Raw genomic sequence first — 15,532 nt, forward strand, 5'->3', positions numbered from 1 at the left:
CAAAAGTATCAGAGATAATCATATACAAAAAACAAACAGACAGACAGACAATTTTTTTTATTTGTAATTAATTTTACCTAAACTATTTTGTGCAAACATGGTTATTAGATATTAACAGAAACTTTACTAATAAAAATCGACTGATAAAATTATCCATTTTAATTGGAAAATAATTTGGGGCCATAGAGACTCCACTCCTTTGTTGCCCCGAAATCCGAAAGACTGACTCTACAGTTTTACTATAGTACTAGGCGACTCGACAGACGTCTTGTACACACGTCTTAAATTTAATAATTTTTTTTTTGAATAACCTGTAACAGTTTGGACGGCCTTGTTGAAATTTTTTATTAAAAGAAAAATTAATGAATATCAAATTTAATTTCAATATGAAATTATTAGATGTACAGTTACTACACTTGTACAATTCGACCAATCCATAGTCTGTGGGTATGTGAGTATATTATAAGGTCAGAATGTAGATTCAGGAAAAATTAAAAATATAAATTACATTTAAAAAAAGATGTGTTCAATCAATGAATTATACAAATAAACGAATTTCATATGGACTGAATTGTGAATCTAAGCCTTTCGAATTCACTGGAACTCACAAAAAAATGCATCAAAATCGGTCCAGCCGCTTAGGAGGAGCTCAGTGTTCACACAGTTGATTCAATAGGTAGTTTTTGATATAAGTACAACTCTATGGAATTGAAGAGTCGTAGATATAATTGTGTAAGATAGGTTTACACTTACACACTTTATGTTAATTAACTATTTTTTCTTTGTTTAAGAAATTCCCTTTATTTTCCCTACGCTCTATATACGTGCCCAGATTGCCTCAGGGATAATGCTCCTCTGCAGCGATAATTGAATTAATACAATAAAAAGTACATTGGTTCGACCAAGATATAGTTTAGCTAGATAATATTATAATGCAAAGCTATAATCTTGTTTTTGCTTTTTTAAAATTATGATTAGGATTTGGTACATTAAATTGTAAACATATTAATATTTGGTGTAATTTAACAAGTTCTGAAGTACTTTAATTTAGTTTATACGAGCACCAACCTACACGTAAGTTTGAGACACACAAGCACTTTATCACCCGCATTAGAAACTGTCTCATATTTACTTATAAATTACTAATTAATGTACAAACGATATGTCTGTCATAAGCGCGTTCTTGAAACAATATCCAAGACCTTGATATTGTAAATCGTAATACATTTGCAGAAGTAGCACAATTCACGGCAGTTCAATTGTTTTTATAAGTATATTCTGTTGACAACCGCCCGCGGGTATGTTTGATGGATGACTCGCGGAAATGCTCCTACGGGGACAAGCGTGGGCGTCGATTTGACAGCCAAAATCTGCGCTTTCCTTACACTTTCTCTCCGAGGTGAGAAAGGTATACCCACTCAGGGGGCACGCGATGTTTATTCGATCTTTCGGTAGCCGAAGACGCTAAAGTGTAGTACGCGTTCTAATCGCGTCTTTATTGGATGGATACGTCTTGTCTCACAGTGCATCGTTCGCGTCTCTGATATTCAAAGCACCTGCATGTTTTCCGTGCTTATAAAAGACTCGGGAAAACTACAAGACCGCTGTAAGGCTTCGACGGAGTGAAATGTTACATGGCAGCTATGGAGTTCCAAGTTAAAATAGTGACTTTAATATTAATTTTATCCCTGAAAGCCGGCACGCCTGCACGTTTTCCAGTAAGTAAGAAATTATTCAATCTATTTCTACTTATCTTTATCTAGATCGCAGCTTAAGGGTAGAAATGATAGATGGGTAAGGTTTGGCTTTGAATACCTTATATGTGTATTTTTTCTCTCGTTAGTACGGAAACACGATAGAAATTTAGTTTATATAATTCTTATATAGGTGGTAGGTATTTTTTGACGTTTGTAGATTAATTGATTTAAATTCGAATAATAATATTTGAACAAGCTTATTAGATCATTTTATCAATTAATTAATTGTACCTTATTAATGTTAATAAATTGTTTTTTCATTGGCTGTTAATGTTTAAGATTTTATCATAGCTTACACGCAATTCGGTTTGGCTCACTTAGTTTTTGAGTGGAGCAATAATGTCGCGTACTTTTTTTTATAGATATTCTGTTCTGCTAAATAATAAAAATAAATATAATAACCTATTTGTTATAATTTAAATTGAATATCATTTCAATATAATATTGGGATGAACCAATTGAATATTTAATACTTAGCTAAAGTTTATATAACGATTTTAGATCTTATCAACTTATCCTACATACCCTACGAATACAGTAAAAAAAAATTTTCAATACAATGAATTTTATTCCATTTAAACTAATATTGTGATACAATGATTTTTATTTGATAATAATATTATTGTAAATAAAATTCCTTGATATTAAAAAATACATAAGAAAAAATGTCGCAGGTTTGAAAAAGTGCTTAATAATCTTTTTTATTATTTACTTATTAATGTCTACTAAATATTTAACAATATCATTTAAATGTAGTTTCTTGACAAGTTGACTGGATATCTAGCAAAGCCATATCAGCTATATAATATCCTTATCAAACTTATATAATAAAATATTTGATTTAATGTATGTCCCTCTGTTATTACTGTAAGCGAGTGACATGTATTTTGTTAACAGTGGATGGCTCCATTGCACAGGATGCCGGCTAGATTATGGGTACCACAACGGCGCCTATTTCTGCCGTGAAGCAGTAATGTGTAAACATTACTGTATTTTGGTCTGAAGGGCGCTAGAGCTAGTGAAATTACTGGGCAAATGAGACTTAACATCTTATGTATATAGATGACGAGCGCAATTGTAGTGTGGCTGAGAATGTTTGGCTTTTTCAAGAATCCTGAGTGGCACTGCATTGTAATGGGCAGCGCGTATCAATTACCATCAGTCGAACGTCCTGCTCGTCTAGTCCCTTATTTTCATATAGTAAAATAAATAAATAATACAAGATATCGTAACAAAACCTCTATGATTTCACCCAAGGTATCAAATATCCTGTATCCTTTCATTTTTAGTAATAAATAACCTCCAAAGATTGATCCTTATCAGCAACAGAGTCTATTAAAAAAGAGTTTGGTAACAAACACCGCGACACGAGAATTTTATATATTAGATTATTATTTTACTCATAGGTTAGTATAAGTTATTAAATCGAAGCGAAGGAAATTCGGATCATTAGGTCTTGATGAAATTGCCAATAGTTATTGTATAGACCATAGGTTCTCAACGTGGGCGATAACGCCCCCTTGTGGGCGTTTGAGACTTTCGGGGGGCAGTAGAAGACCCAGAGAAAAAAAATATAGTCTAAAAAGGCAAAAAAATACACGAAAATATTCTCAAAGGGCGGTGAGCAAAATAAGGTTGAGAAACTATGGTATAGACGATAAAAATTTATGGATACTTTGAAAACTGCAAACTGTGAATACAATAATTTTATTTGTCAGTTAAATACAATAAAGATAATTAGTAGATCTGATGTGATAAAAATACTCTTAGTTATCTACAGCTAGGTATGTCTGTGGGTGTAAATTGTAATATACTTATCATTATTTCATTACACGCTATTGTCGTATGTATTCAAAGACAAACAAAACTCACTTTCGAATGCGCTACTTTTGATATATTGTCTCTTTGTTCATAGCGATGATATATTCAAATTGAAATTGAAATAATTTTATTAAAAATAGTATTTAAAATCACTTATTGAAGGTAAATTACCACCCATTCGAAATACTATGTCTGAGACCTGAGAAGTACGGGCGCAAGAAACTCAGCGGACTTCTTTTTTATTCTGTTACAATATATCTGGTATCGTACAATAAAATGTATAATAAAATAGCCTGAGGTCGTTCGCTCCATTCATATATAGTCTGTGATATCATTAAGAGAAACATTTATGTTATAGTAACCTTCACCACTCAATTTCCAGTAATGTTACCCAAGGTGTAAAAATACGTACGCGAACGACGTCGCGGGGTATCAGCTAGTACCTAATATATAAAATATTTTTTTATGAATTTGTCAATAATATATCATAATATAAAGAATTATTTCGTAAAATATGCTCCCTGTTGTTGTAATGAAATTGTTTTACAGCAGAACTGTCAAACCGTGCGACAATAAATTCTCTCATAGAAAATATGTCCATACAAAACAAATATCGGACGACGGGGGACAAATCAAAGGAAAACAAATTTGTTGTTTTTATTTAATCCCGTACACTTTCATATTTATTCACCTTTTAAACCTCCCCTGGACTTCCACAAATAATTCAAGACCAAAATTAGCCAAATCGGTCCAGCCGTTCTCGACTTTTAGCGAGACTAACGAACAGCAATTCATTTTTATATATATAGATAAATATCAAAACTGAAATGAAAACTTTAAAAAACAAAGCAGCGATAACACGAAATCAGAAAATATCACGATATGTATCTAACGGTAATGAAACTGCAAACCGTACTAATGCAACAGAAGTAGCGCGAGGGGGTGAAAGGGGAACGGGAGGGGGCTTCACGTTCCAGCGAGGTCCAGAGATAATTCGTGTTGTTATTATATGATCTCCCCCAAACCAACTGCTTCTGTGAAGCTTATAATATCCCTGTAGGTGGAGGCTTTAATGAATATCAACAGTAGTTCATATCCTGCCAGATGTTTGCTCCTATTAGTATGAACGGCACTGTAGGTAGCTTACGATTTGTCAGAGTGTTACGAAGAGTTTAGAATTATTTTTGATGTCATTTCTAATATACTAGATACTACTACCACTTCGGAAACAAATAGCGCTCAAAACAAAAGAAACTCACCCAGCATTCTTTTTTTTGCGCTCTTTTTAATTAAATATACAATACTAGCTGACCAGACAGACGTTGTTCTGTACATAATAAATAAAATACCGTTTTTGATGAATTTGTCAATAATTTTTCATTGTAACATAATAATATGCTCCTTGTTGTTATAATGAAATTGTTTCACAGCGAAACTGTCAAACCGCGCGTCAAAAATACTCTCACAGAAAATATGTCCAAACAAAACAAATATTGGAAATAAAAATAATTATGGGTCCCAAATCGAAATAAAAACTATCCTTTCTCTTAAGTTGGACTAAAATGCACTCCATGAAGTAATCCCCCATTGAGTTTAGGAGTCCATTGAGGACAAACATTGTGACACGAGATTTATATATATTAAGATTGTACTGTCATTGGTATTGCTATCATAATCATAATCTAGTCCCAGGCTGTCCAGTCACTTAGGTGTGCTGTGATAGATCAGGTAGGCTGTGGAGTAGTAGGATTTACGACAGAGCCATTTTTTAATAAAACATCTGGGGGACCCAGTGAGCCTGTATATTCGTATGTAGATGTTTATAAGTCTACAGTAGTCTGTAAAAATTGTTGCGCCTAATACTCTTATATGGAGACCGCCTTCTTACGCGGAAATCTAGAGCTTACTTAGACATGCTTAGACTTACTCACGTAAAACTTAGTTAAGTGTAAGCTTAGCATAATCTTTAAATTTTCTACGGCCGTTCCCACTATACTATCTACAGATAGAGATAAATTACTACCTTCTACTGTCAGTAATTAATTAGCTGTCAATAATCTGTCTCAATATACCCGATAAGTCATTCTTATCGCCTTATATTGGGACGCGTGAATTGAAATTTCCATATAAACTTCTATGGCTGGTATGCTATACGTTGTCCCATTGACAGACAGCGTGTACGGATAAGGTGAGTTACCGTCGATAAGTTTATTGGGACAGAAAAGTCAACGATAGTTACGATTTTTATCTCAAGTAGGAGATAGACTGAATATTGGGAATGGCCGTAAGGCGATAAGAATGACTTATTAGGTATATTGGGACAGCTTCAGATTGTTGACAGCTAATAACTGACAGTAGAAGGTACTAAATTATCTTTATCTGTAGATAGTATATAGGGAATGGGCGTAAGGAGAGGGTCATCTTACGCTGAGATCTGAAGTGCGTACTTAGGCATGCTCAGACATTATTTTCGTAAAATTTAGTTAAGTTAATATTTGATTTCGTTTTTATATTAATTTGACAGCTGAAATCGTGGTGAGCTTAAGCTTAGATAGCCCAATGCAAAAGTCAAGTTCGCTTTATATTTTTTTTATGAAAATAAGGGAAGAGACAAGCCGGATGTTCAGCTAATGGTAATTGAAACGCCCTGCCCGTTACAATGCAGTGCCGCTCAGGATTCTTGAAAAACCCAAAAATTCTGAGCGGCGCTTGTCACCAATTGCGCTCGTCATCTAGAGATGTAAGATGATAAGTCTCATTTGCCCAGTAATTCGAAACACAAAAATGTTTACACATTACTGCGTCACGGCAGAAATAGGCGCCGTTGTGGTACCCAAAATCTAGCCGGCATCCTGTGCAAAGGAGCCATACTGGTCATCTCCATTAACATTGTATGTGATACAGAAAAATGCTAGAAATATATTGTGTTTTAATCGTACCCACATTTATTGATTCGGTTGTCTTAGTAAACCTATAATAAATAGCAATCATAATCCAAGAAGAGCTCGTCAAAAGCCCCACATCCATCCCATAAGAATTGATCTTAATACTTAATACTCAATTAGTCCAAATAGTGTCCTCGTATAAGCGATTACACATACAATATTATATTAACAATACTATTCTAAGTATTGATTGTAATCACTGCTACAAAATATTAAGCTAATCACACCATTGAATAGTTATAGATAAAAAGCTTGTTAACTCTTTTATAGGCCAGAAAGTTAATATAATAGAAAGAGTATTTGACGGCCGAGTATTTTTGTTTCATCACTTTACATTATATTGTAATTGAAATGATTTGTAAAACCATAAACAATTTGTTATGTTTTTAAAGTGATCGCTCATTAATAACATAAATAAAGTATGTTTGCGACAGTTAGGGCTTTAGGGCTGATGATGATGTACAGGCTCTCTGTTATCATACGTCTTATTTTTTTTCATGAAAGACCGTGAGTGACCACTTGATACAAAGGGATCACCGCCGCTGACATAAAAGGCATTGATTTTCTCAAAATTGATTCCTTTAGAATTCTTTTTAATGTCATTTACTAATATATAATATACTAGATACTTCTACCGTTTCGGAAACAAATGGAACTGAGAGAGAAGAAGCGGCGCAAGAAACTCTCCCAGCATTCTTTTTTTTTGCGCTCTTTTCATTATCTTGAATCTCAAGGGGAATCACAGTAGAGTTGCTGATATCTTTAAACGGTTTTACACGCTTTTTATGAACTTTGTTTCGTTGTCTTAATACGGCGCTAGGAAGATAATAAATCAATGATAATAAATCAAAAATAACATCTTCTTGCCTGCTCCCATTTGGTTGGCTCTCCATCTCGTCGTTGTCTCGTCGTCGAATCGTATCGTTTATGAAAGTCTATTGAATTAGGCGTTATTTTGAGTAAATCCACAATTATCCAAATGTTATGTCTTTTTCTTGAGTGTTAAAGAGGTTAATCTATAGAGGCATCCTCAGGAGATGTTAACTCACCGAAACGAGACATTTCATCGTTAATACTTTGTAGCCATAGATAATTTATGCGTCTTTATAGAGTGTAATAGACGTCAACACGTCGAAAAAAATAGCGGCGAACTGTTGACCTCTATTTTCAGCAACGCACGCACACTTAATCAAAGTGACATACGTATCGCGAGTGTAGGTCGTAGCTTGTCACGCACGGTAAACTTGGCCTGGTGTCATGCGTTGCCTAGCAGCAAGAGGCTATCTATCTAGACGTATAAATTAACTAAGTTTTGCGGTAAGCCATGACTACAGTAACTTACCATTGTCTACAAGATCAGCGTTTAGTGGCCCAACTAAAAGCTCATTTGGTTGGAAGCAGCCAGTTTACCAGTGGGAGGCTCCTTTGCACAGCATGCCGGCTAGATTATGGGTACCACAATGGCTTCTATTTCTGCCGTGAAGGATGTGTAAGCATTACTGTGTTTCGGTCCGGGCGCCGTAGCTAGTGAAATTACTGGGCAAATGAGAATCCTGAGCGGCAGTACATTGCAATGGGTAGGGCGTATCAATTACCATCAGCTGAACGTCCTGCTCGTCTCATCCCTTATTTTCATAAAAAAAAAGTCATCGTTTAGTTGCCCAACTAAAAGCTCATTTGGTTGGAAGCTCTAAAACATATTTTCCAACACAATGGCGTCTTTGTTTTTCTTTTAAACCCGTTATGTGCTTATCTTACACTCGATTGAGCAACAAACACGCTTCGAGAGCTTCCGCATATTATTTATAAAAAAAAAGTATTTATTTTACCTCAAATTTATGAAATCTCGTGTCAGAAATGTTAAAACATGTGTCATTCGGTGTTATAACGGTTGATGGTTATGACAAAAGGTTTGTTTAAGAAACAATAAGTAAACAACAAAACATCGTTGGCACAATAGCCTATATTTTTATTTTAAAAACATATTATATGATATTACATTATATACATATATAGATATTACATATATGCATCTATTTGGACTGAGCAAAGCATGTTATTAATTCATAAAAATAAAGGTATTAACATAGATTACAGATTGGTACCTCCGCATCGCTCTAAATAGACTACCGCATGTATAGTCGCAAAGTGCGGCAACTAATACTACGCACAAGTGGGCGTACTCGAGCCAGTCTCGAACAATGTGTGACGTTGACGTGCCAAATGTTCTGTTAAACTTTGCTCATATTTGAAACTAAAATACCGGGATGCGTAGTAATTCTTTGTAAAAATAATACTACAAGAAATAAGAAAGACACTCACATATCATTAGTATTATGTATTTGATGGATTTGAATGTAAAATAACACGAAGTGTAGATATGATGCAAAATTTTAAAGATAACATTGAGTGGCAAGATGCCACGCACACAAGCATCTAACGGCCGGCCGTTCCCAATATTCAGTCTATCTCTTACTTGAGATAAAAATCGTAACTATCGTTGACTTTTCTGTCCCAATAAACGTATCGACTTAACTTACTTAAGTGTCATTTTCGTGACCTACTTGAATAAACTGGTTTTGATTTGATTTGGTTTGATAGAAGTTTGTATGGAAATTGCAATTCACGCGTCCCAATATAAGGCGATAAGAATGACTTATCGGGTATATTGGGACAGCTTCAGATTATTTATAGCTAATTACTGACAGTAGAAAGTAGAAATTTATCTCTATTTGTAGATAGTATATTGGGAACGGCTGTAATAGTTGCCGTAATAAAGAAGCTATTGTTCTTAGGTAGTGCGGTATCTAGTTGTAACGCAGCTGAGACCAATCCTTAATCTATGGTTATAAACATTTTTATAATTTCCACAATTTTGTATTTCTAAACCGGTTAGTAGTTTTCACGGAAGACATTGCGTTTTACATCAAAGTAATAAAATCTGTAGTCATAATTGTCAGAGGAAAACTGGAAGAAACTAATTAGTGTGTAGAAGCACATTCCTTTTTGTTTTGATTTAATTTAGGATAACGCTGTTAACTTGGTTTACGTCCTTCAAACGAAATCTGTCTATAAATACGACGTGAGAAATAGGTAGGATTGACACTGTTGATGACTATCCCAATAATAATGCAAGTAACTTCATGGAATTTTATTTTTTTATTTATGCCTTCGAAAAGCTAAGTCGCTTAGCTGCTGCAAAAAAAAGAATGCTGGGTGAGTTTCTTGCGCCGCTTCTTGTCTCTTAGAGCGCCATTTGCTTCCGAAGCGGTAGTAGTGTCTAGTATATTAGAAATGGCATCAAAAAGAGTTCTAAACGAATCAATTTTGAGAAAATAAATGCCTTTTATGCCCTTATCTTTGAATTTTGTCGTTCTTGAAAAATAAAGATATAGACTAACCTTAATTTCTTAAATTAATCTTAATTTCTTTAGCTTAGCCCCGGTTAATAGTATTTTGATTTCTCTCAGTCGAAAAGCATGACTAATAAATACAAAAAATTGTAATGATTGTAACCCTAATTACAATATTGCATAAGACCCTAATAAAAATAACTCGACATACTGGCGCCAATCACTGAAGACAAGACCAATCACTTTAATGTGTCATTAAAGTTATACGAATATAAACAAAAACTTTGTATAACGCTATAAATTTGCCAAAATTGCTTTCACCTCCATTACGCGTAACAATTCGTAGCTATAATTTTATTTTGGCAATTACATTACATAAGACGATGCGGCGTAATGTCTCCGGCGAACTCGATCACGTAGCGGGTTACACAACACTTAACGGCACGTACTTTGTAATTTTCAATCGAATCGCGATGATTCACAATGCCCCGTTTGTTCTACTCGAGACGTCACTTAAGTAGCGACACAGAGGCGCGATAATCGAGATCAACAGACGATTCGATAAACTTTCATTATCCGACAACGTAACAAATAACGATCCATTCAAATGCCTAAATAGTCTAATAACTTCGACGGACATTCCGTACAAAAGATTGCGAGCTCGTTGTAGAAAGACAAATAAGTAAATAGCTTTACTTTCCCCTTTACTTACAAGTGCTAATCACTCACATGGTGACGATATCGGTTTCACTAACCTCTTTGTGTCTCGAAACACAGATGAAATTGATAAATAACTGCTTATTTGAACTATTTGCTTGGACTCGCTTTTGAAATTTATTTTCGGAAAACTATGCAACTCAGAAAATGTTTTAAATGAGATCATGTCTTGATAGTCTATCTCAGAGGGTATAATATATAATAAGGATAATGAGAACAACATACTTAAAAATGAATATTAACTAGTCTCTAGAGATTTAAAAAACTAGGACGCAGTCAATAAATAAAGCTGGAGTCAAAAGACACCTGAATACTGAGTGTAAATTTCTCCCATTGGGCTAAGTCTTAGTGACACCATACTATAGAAATAATACAGATCCAAGTTGAGAAATAGATATAGTGACGTAGAAAGTCCCCAGATCACCTGGAATTACATGTGAGAAAATTTATTTCAAGAATTCAATAATGCGGTGGATATGATCATCAATTATTAAGATTAACAAGAATGACACGAAGGGCTTTTGCACAGACTAATAAATAAACTTCTTAAGCATTTTGTTGATATTCTCGAATCGTACCTCACTCATAGAGTATTTACATTCTCCGAATTGAAAAGATATAAAGGAGTACCACAGGGAAGTGTTCTAGGCCCGGTCACTTTTGATATATATGATACATATATATATATATATATAATACCCAAGAGTAAACAAGCAATTCGCATACCATTGCAACTTTTGTAGCTGAAACAGCTGTAATCGCTATAGGGTCATCAACACCATTTATGATTGGACAAAAAATTGGCATATCAACTGTGTGGCTAAATCAACTCGATCGACGAAAAACCTTAACAAATGTCAAACGCTTAGCTTAACTTATTATATTATGGATGTATATAATAAAGCTATTTTGTTCAATATTAACCGAAATTAATAATCCCACCTTGCTAAATGAAAGAAACAGACCCTTAATAAATAAAATTAAAGTTAAATTGCTTATTAACCTAGGCTAGAACAAGCCAGTACCTTAAAAAAGGAAAGCATAATTAATGTGTACAAACTACTTTACATAATAGATTCCTATGAATAAATAATAAAAAGTTAAAATTATGAATAAAATCTGAGCAAAAATATGAAGTAATCAACTTACATATTATTATAATCATACTTGTAAAATGTATAAATAATGAAATATTTACAACTTAACCAACTTTATTAAATTATTTGGAAGAAGAACTTATTTAATTATATTCTAACACCACTTTTACCACACCTCCGTTATCCGTTGCGTCACAAAGAAAATTGAACAAAGAGGATGTAAATACTACTTTATAAAAATTGAAGGTCACACGAAATTGAAGACAGTTCTTGAAATATGAAAGAAACCAAAACAGGTTGACACAGAACAAAGCGCTTCTTTCTTATATGAGTTTGTAAATAAGTATATTCTGTAGATTAAATATTTACTTTTCTTTTATATATTTTTATTATACTTATTTATTTATAATTTATATAGAACGGACATAGCCCAATTACACTTATAAATAACTAATTAACATAAACATACAAAGAAAAAATATTAAATTAAATTATATTAAAATAACAATTAAAAAATAGTTTTGTTACTTATATCAAAAATTAAAAAAAAATCTTAAAATACAAATATTCACAAAAGTGCAGGATCTAACCTATGAGGTCAGCCCATTTGTTAGCAAATACAAATAATAATAATAATAATACGCTGAAATGTTCGCGTGAATAGCCGAGGGCCCCCTCTAGTACATAATAAATCCCCGAAAATTAATATGGATTATTAGTTAGTATCAATCTTTTTATGAAATATGTATTTGATATTATTTAAACACGATTTTATAATACGTTGGATGAAGGCAGCGCAGGACCGATCGTCGTGGGGGTCTTGGTGAAGGCCTTTGTCCAGTAGTGGACTTATTCCGGCTGATCATGATGTTAAAACACGATTCATATATTGGATGCAGCACCTTACAAACTTATTTGTTATGTATATCACCGTTGAGTTTCTTGTACGTTCTTCTTACGAGCTCTACTTTTTCAGTAATTTAAAAGAAATATTTAGTGACGATTTAAAAGCGCTTAGTTTAAGTCTATTTGAATAAAGTTTATTTGACTTTGACTTTAATCGAGTAGCTTTTAATAATTTCGCGCAATGATGTTGGTAATGCAAAAATGTATGTAGTTTGCGCATGCGCACAAAGCACGGGTCAATGTCATTAAGCAAATTGTTGAAGCTAAATTTGTGCAGTGACTCCTACGATGTGTTTCTACTAAACATTTAAACAATGCTTATGATGGCAACATTCAATTAAAGGAACTTTTCGCATGTTCAAATTGATGTATGACTAATGCTATAATCTTCGGAATAATTTATCACAAACTCTTCTTGGAATCGTGTCATTAAAAAGTAGTTAGGAAAGTGTATCATTTTAAACACGCGTGACATACATTTTTTAAGTCTTGTAATAACTGGTAATGAGAGCTCTCTAAATATTTGTGTATCAATTTCAGGTTTTTATTTATGACAACAATCTATCACGCAGCTAAGTTGACATGACATGAGCGTACAGTCTGACGATTTGCCTTCACTTTGTATTTTTCTTCTTTAAAAAGCGGCCAAGTGCGAGTCCATGAATGGATCCGTAGCAGGAAGTAACATAATAAAAGTTCTTGTAGTTCGTTTTAACTTTGATCGATGTTTTAATAATAGTGTATTTTTTTTAAATTAAGTTATTGATAATACGATTTATGACGTCGTATTAAATATCTACTTTCTAGATCTCATTCAAACCATTGCATGGTAATGTACATTACTTTTTTTTTTTAGTTTTATCATTCTTTTATTTTAGACGTTACGGGGGGGGGGGGGGGGGGGGGCTATTTTTACCACTTAACCAAAGATTTATTTTCTATTTTTGTGTAAAAATCTTAATGTGGTTTACAGAATACATCTACTTACCACTTTTTTTTTGGGTTCAGTATTTGAAACTTATGAATTCGTCATGTCTGTCCGTCTGTATGTCACAGCCACTTTTTTCTGAAACTATATGAACTATATTTTTGAAACTTGGTAATTTGATGTATTCGGTGAACCGCATTAAGATTTTTACACAAAAAAAAAAAAACAATAAATTTTAGGGGTTCCCCTTAGAGTTTCACTCAATAAATTTTTTTCATGAAACCCATACGTGTCCTCCTCATCTATGGATAAGTCTTCAATAAAGATATTTTAAAGTTTGTAATATGATTTTTTTTAAACTTAATAGTTTGCGCGAGAGACTATACAAAGTGGTAAAATCTGTGTCACCCCCTGTTACTTCTAAAAAAAGAGAATGATAAACCTAAAAAAAAAATATGATGTACATTTAACATTACCATGCAAACTTCCACCGAAAATTGGTTTGAACGAGATCTAGTAAGTAGTTTTTTTAATACATCATAAATTTTAAAACGCAATAGTTCATAAGTCTTATACCGCAATATACCGCTACGAAACCCTTCATGGGCGAGTCCGACTCACACTTGGCCGCTTTTTATTATTATCGTGCTATTTTACGTTTGTAGAAAAAACAGTATTGTAATAAAGAAGGTATTAAATACAACCAATGAAAATGTTATATAACCGCATAATTTGACGTGCAATTTAATATCATTAAATTTGTTTTTATACAATTAGAGAGAAACATTTTTATTTAAACTTGTATATAAATTGAAATTATATATTTAAATTTATTTAATTCTCGTCCATTGGTAGCTGAAGTATGATACAAATGGTCTACTTGAGAAGCTAACGTCAGGATGTCGAATTTGCGTGACGCTGTGCGCGGGCATTGTGAAAATAGAGTTCCAAACGCGCCAAAAGAAGTATACTACAAAAACAGGCGAAGTGCGAGAAGAAGGATTCATTAACAACTAACATGATATAAAAATATGTAGTTTTTTAAATACTTTTTTAAAAGAAACATTGTTTTATTATATATATATATATATATATATATATACTAGCTGACCTGACAGACGGTGTTCTGTAGATAGTAAAAAAATACTGTTTTAAAAGGAATTTGCAAATAATATTTCAAAACAACAAGAATTATTTCGTAAAAAATGCTCCCTGTTCACTATAATGAAATTGTTTGACATTGGAACTGTCAAACCTACGTCATTAAATTCTCTCATAGAAAATATGTCCATAAAAAACAAATATTGAAAATAAAAATAATTATGGGTCCCAAATCGAAACAAAAACTATCCTATCTCTCAAGTTGGACTAAAATGCACTCCACGAAGTAATCCCCATTAAAATCCATTCATTAGTTTAGAAGTCCATCGCGGACAAACAACGAGACACTTAATTTATATATATTAAGATTAAGATAAGATATATAAACATCACTCATATTTTTTCCAATATTTTAAAAACCCCATATGTCGTATATTTCTCGTCTAGAAACTAGGTCTGTAAATCGCTCGGACTGCAAGCTCTGTTATCTGGAAGGCAAAGCCAAATCAGCTTCAAAGAAGCTGGGCGTCATAACAAGAGCACGCCAATACGTGGGCTACAACTGCACATAATAATATGGAGTATTGCGGTCATCTCTGGTCTGGCGCACCCCCAGTATCGGCTCCATCCATTTTACCGCGTGCAACACAGAGCTGCTCGAATTATCGGGGCCTAGTGCTCTGTGAATCCCTAGATCACTTGCCATTGTGAAGAGACGGTGCTTCATTGTGTCTTCTACCGCATTTATCACAGGGAGTGTTTCGAAGAGCTGACTCATCTGATTCCTGCCGCTTGTTTTTCTGGACTGTTTGCGCACTTAGGCCAGGCCTGTCTCACTCCCCGTGTAGGTATCGAAATCGTAAAATTTTGAGTTATGTCGTGTAGTTATGTCTCAAGGTGACGAGTG

The 15,532-nt window shown here is 33.6% G+C and overlaps 1 protein-coding gene across 2 annotated transcripts in view; it reads left to right on the plus strand.

Moving 5' to 3' along the window:
* The first annotated feature begins 1,488 nt into the window (after window positions 1-1,488).
* Window positions 1,489-15,532, plus strand: part of LOC126969350 (A disintegrin and metalloproteinase with thrombospondin motifs adt-2-like) — a 73,660-nt gene continuing 59,616 nt past the window's right edge. The window contains exon 1 of one of the 2 annotated variants that reach the window (XM_050814708.1): window positions 1,489-1,718. In XM_050814708.1, the coding sequence (XP_050670665.1) occupies window positions 1,635-1,718 (84 nt within the window). In that variant the 5' untranslated portion in view covers window positions 1,489-1,634. The remainder of the gene's footprint in view (window positions 1,719-15,532) is intronic. The other variant, XM_050814709.1, reaches the window with a different exon arrangement.

Source organism: Leptidea sinapis, chromosome 18 (assembly GCF_905404315.1).
Source record: "Leptidea sinapis chromosome 18, ilLepSina1.1, whole genome shotgun sequence".
In the NCBI taxonomy this organism is placed as follows: domain Eukaryota; kingdom Metazoa; phylum Arthropoda; class Insecta; order Lepidoptera; family Pieridae; genus Leptidea; species Leptidea sinapis.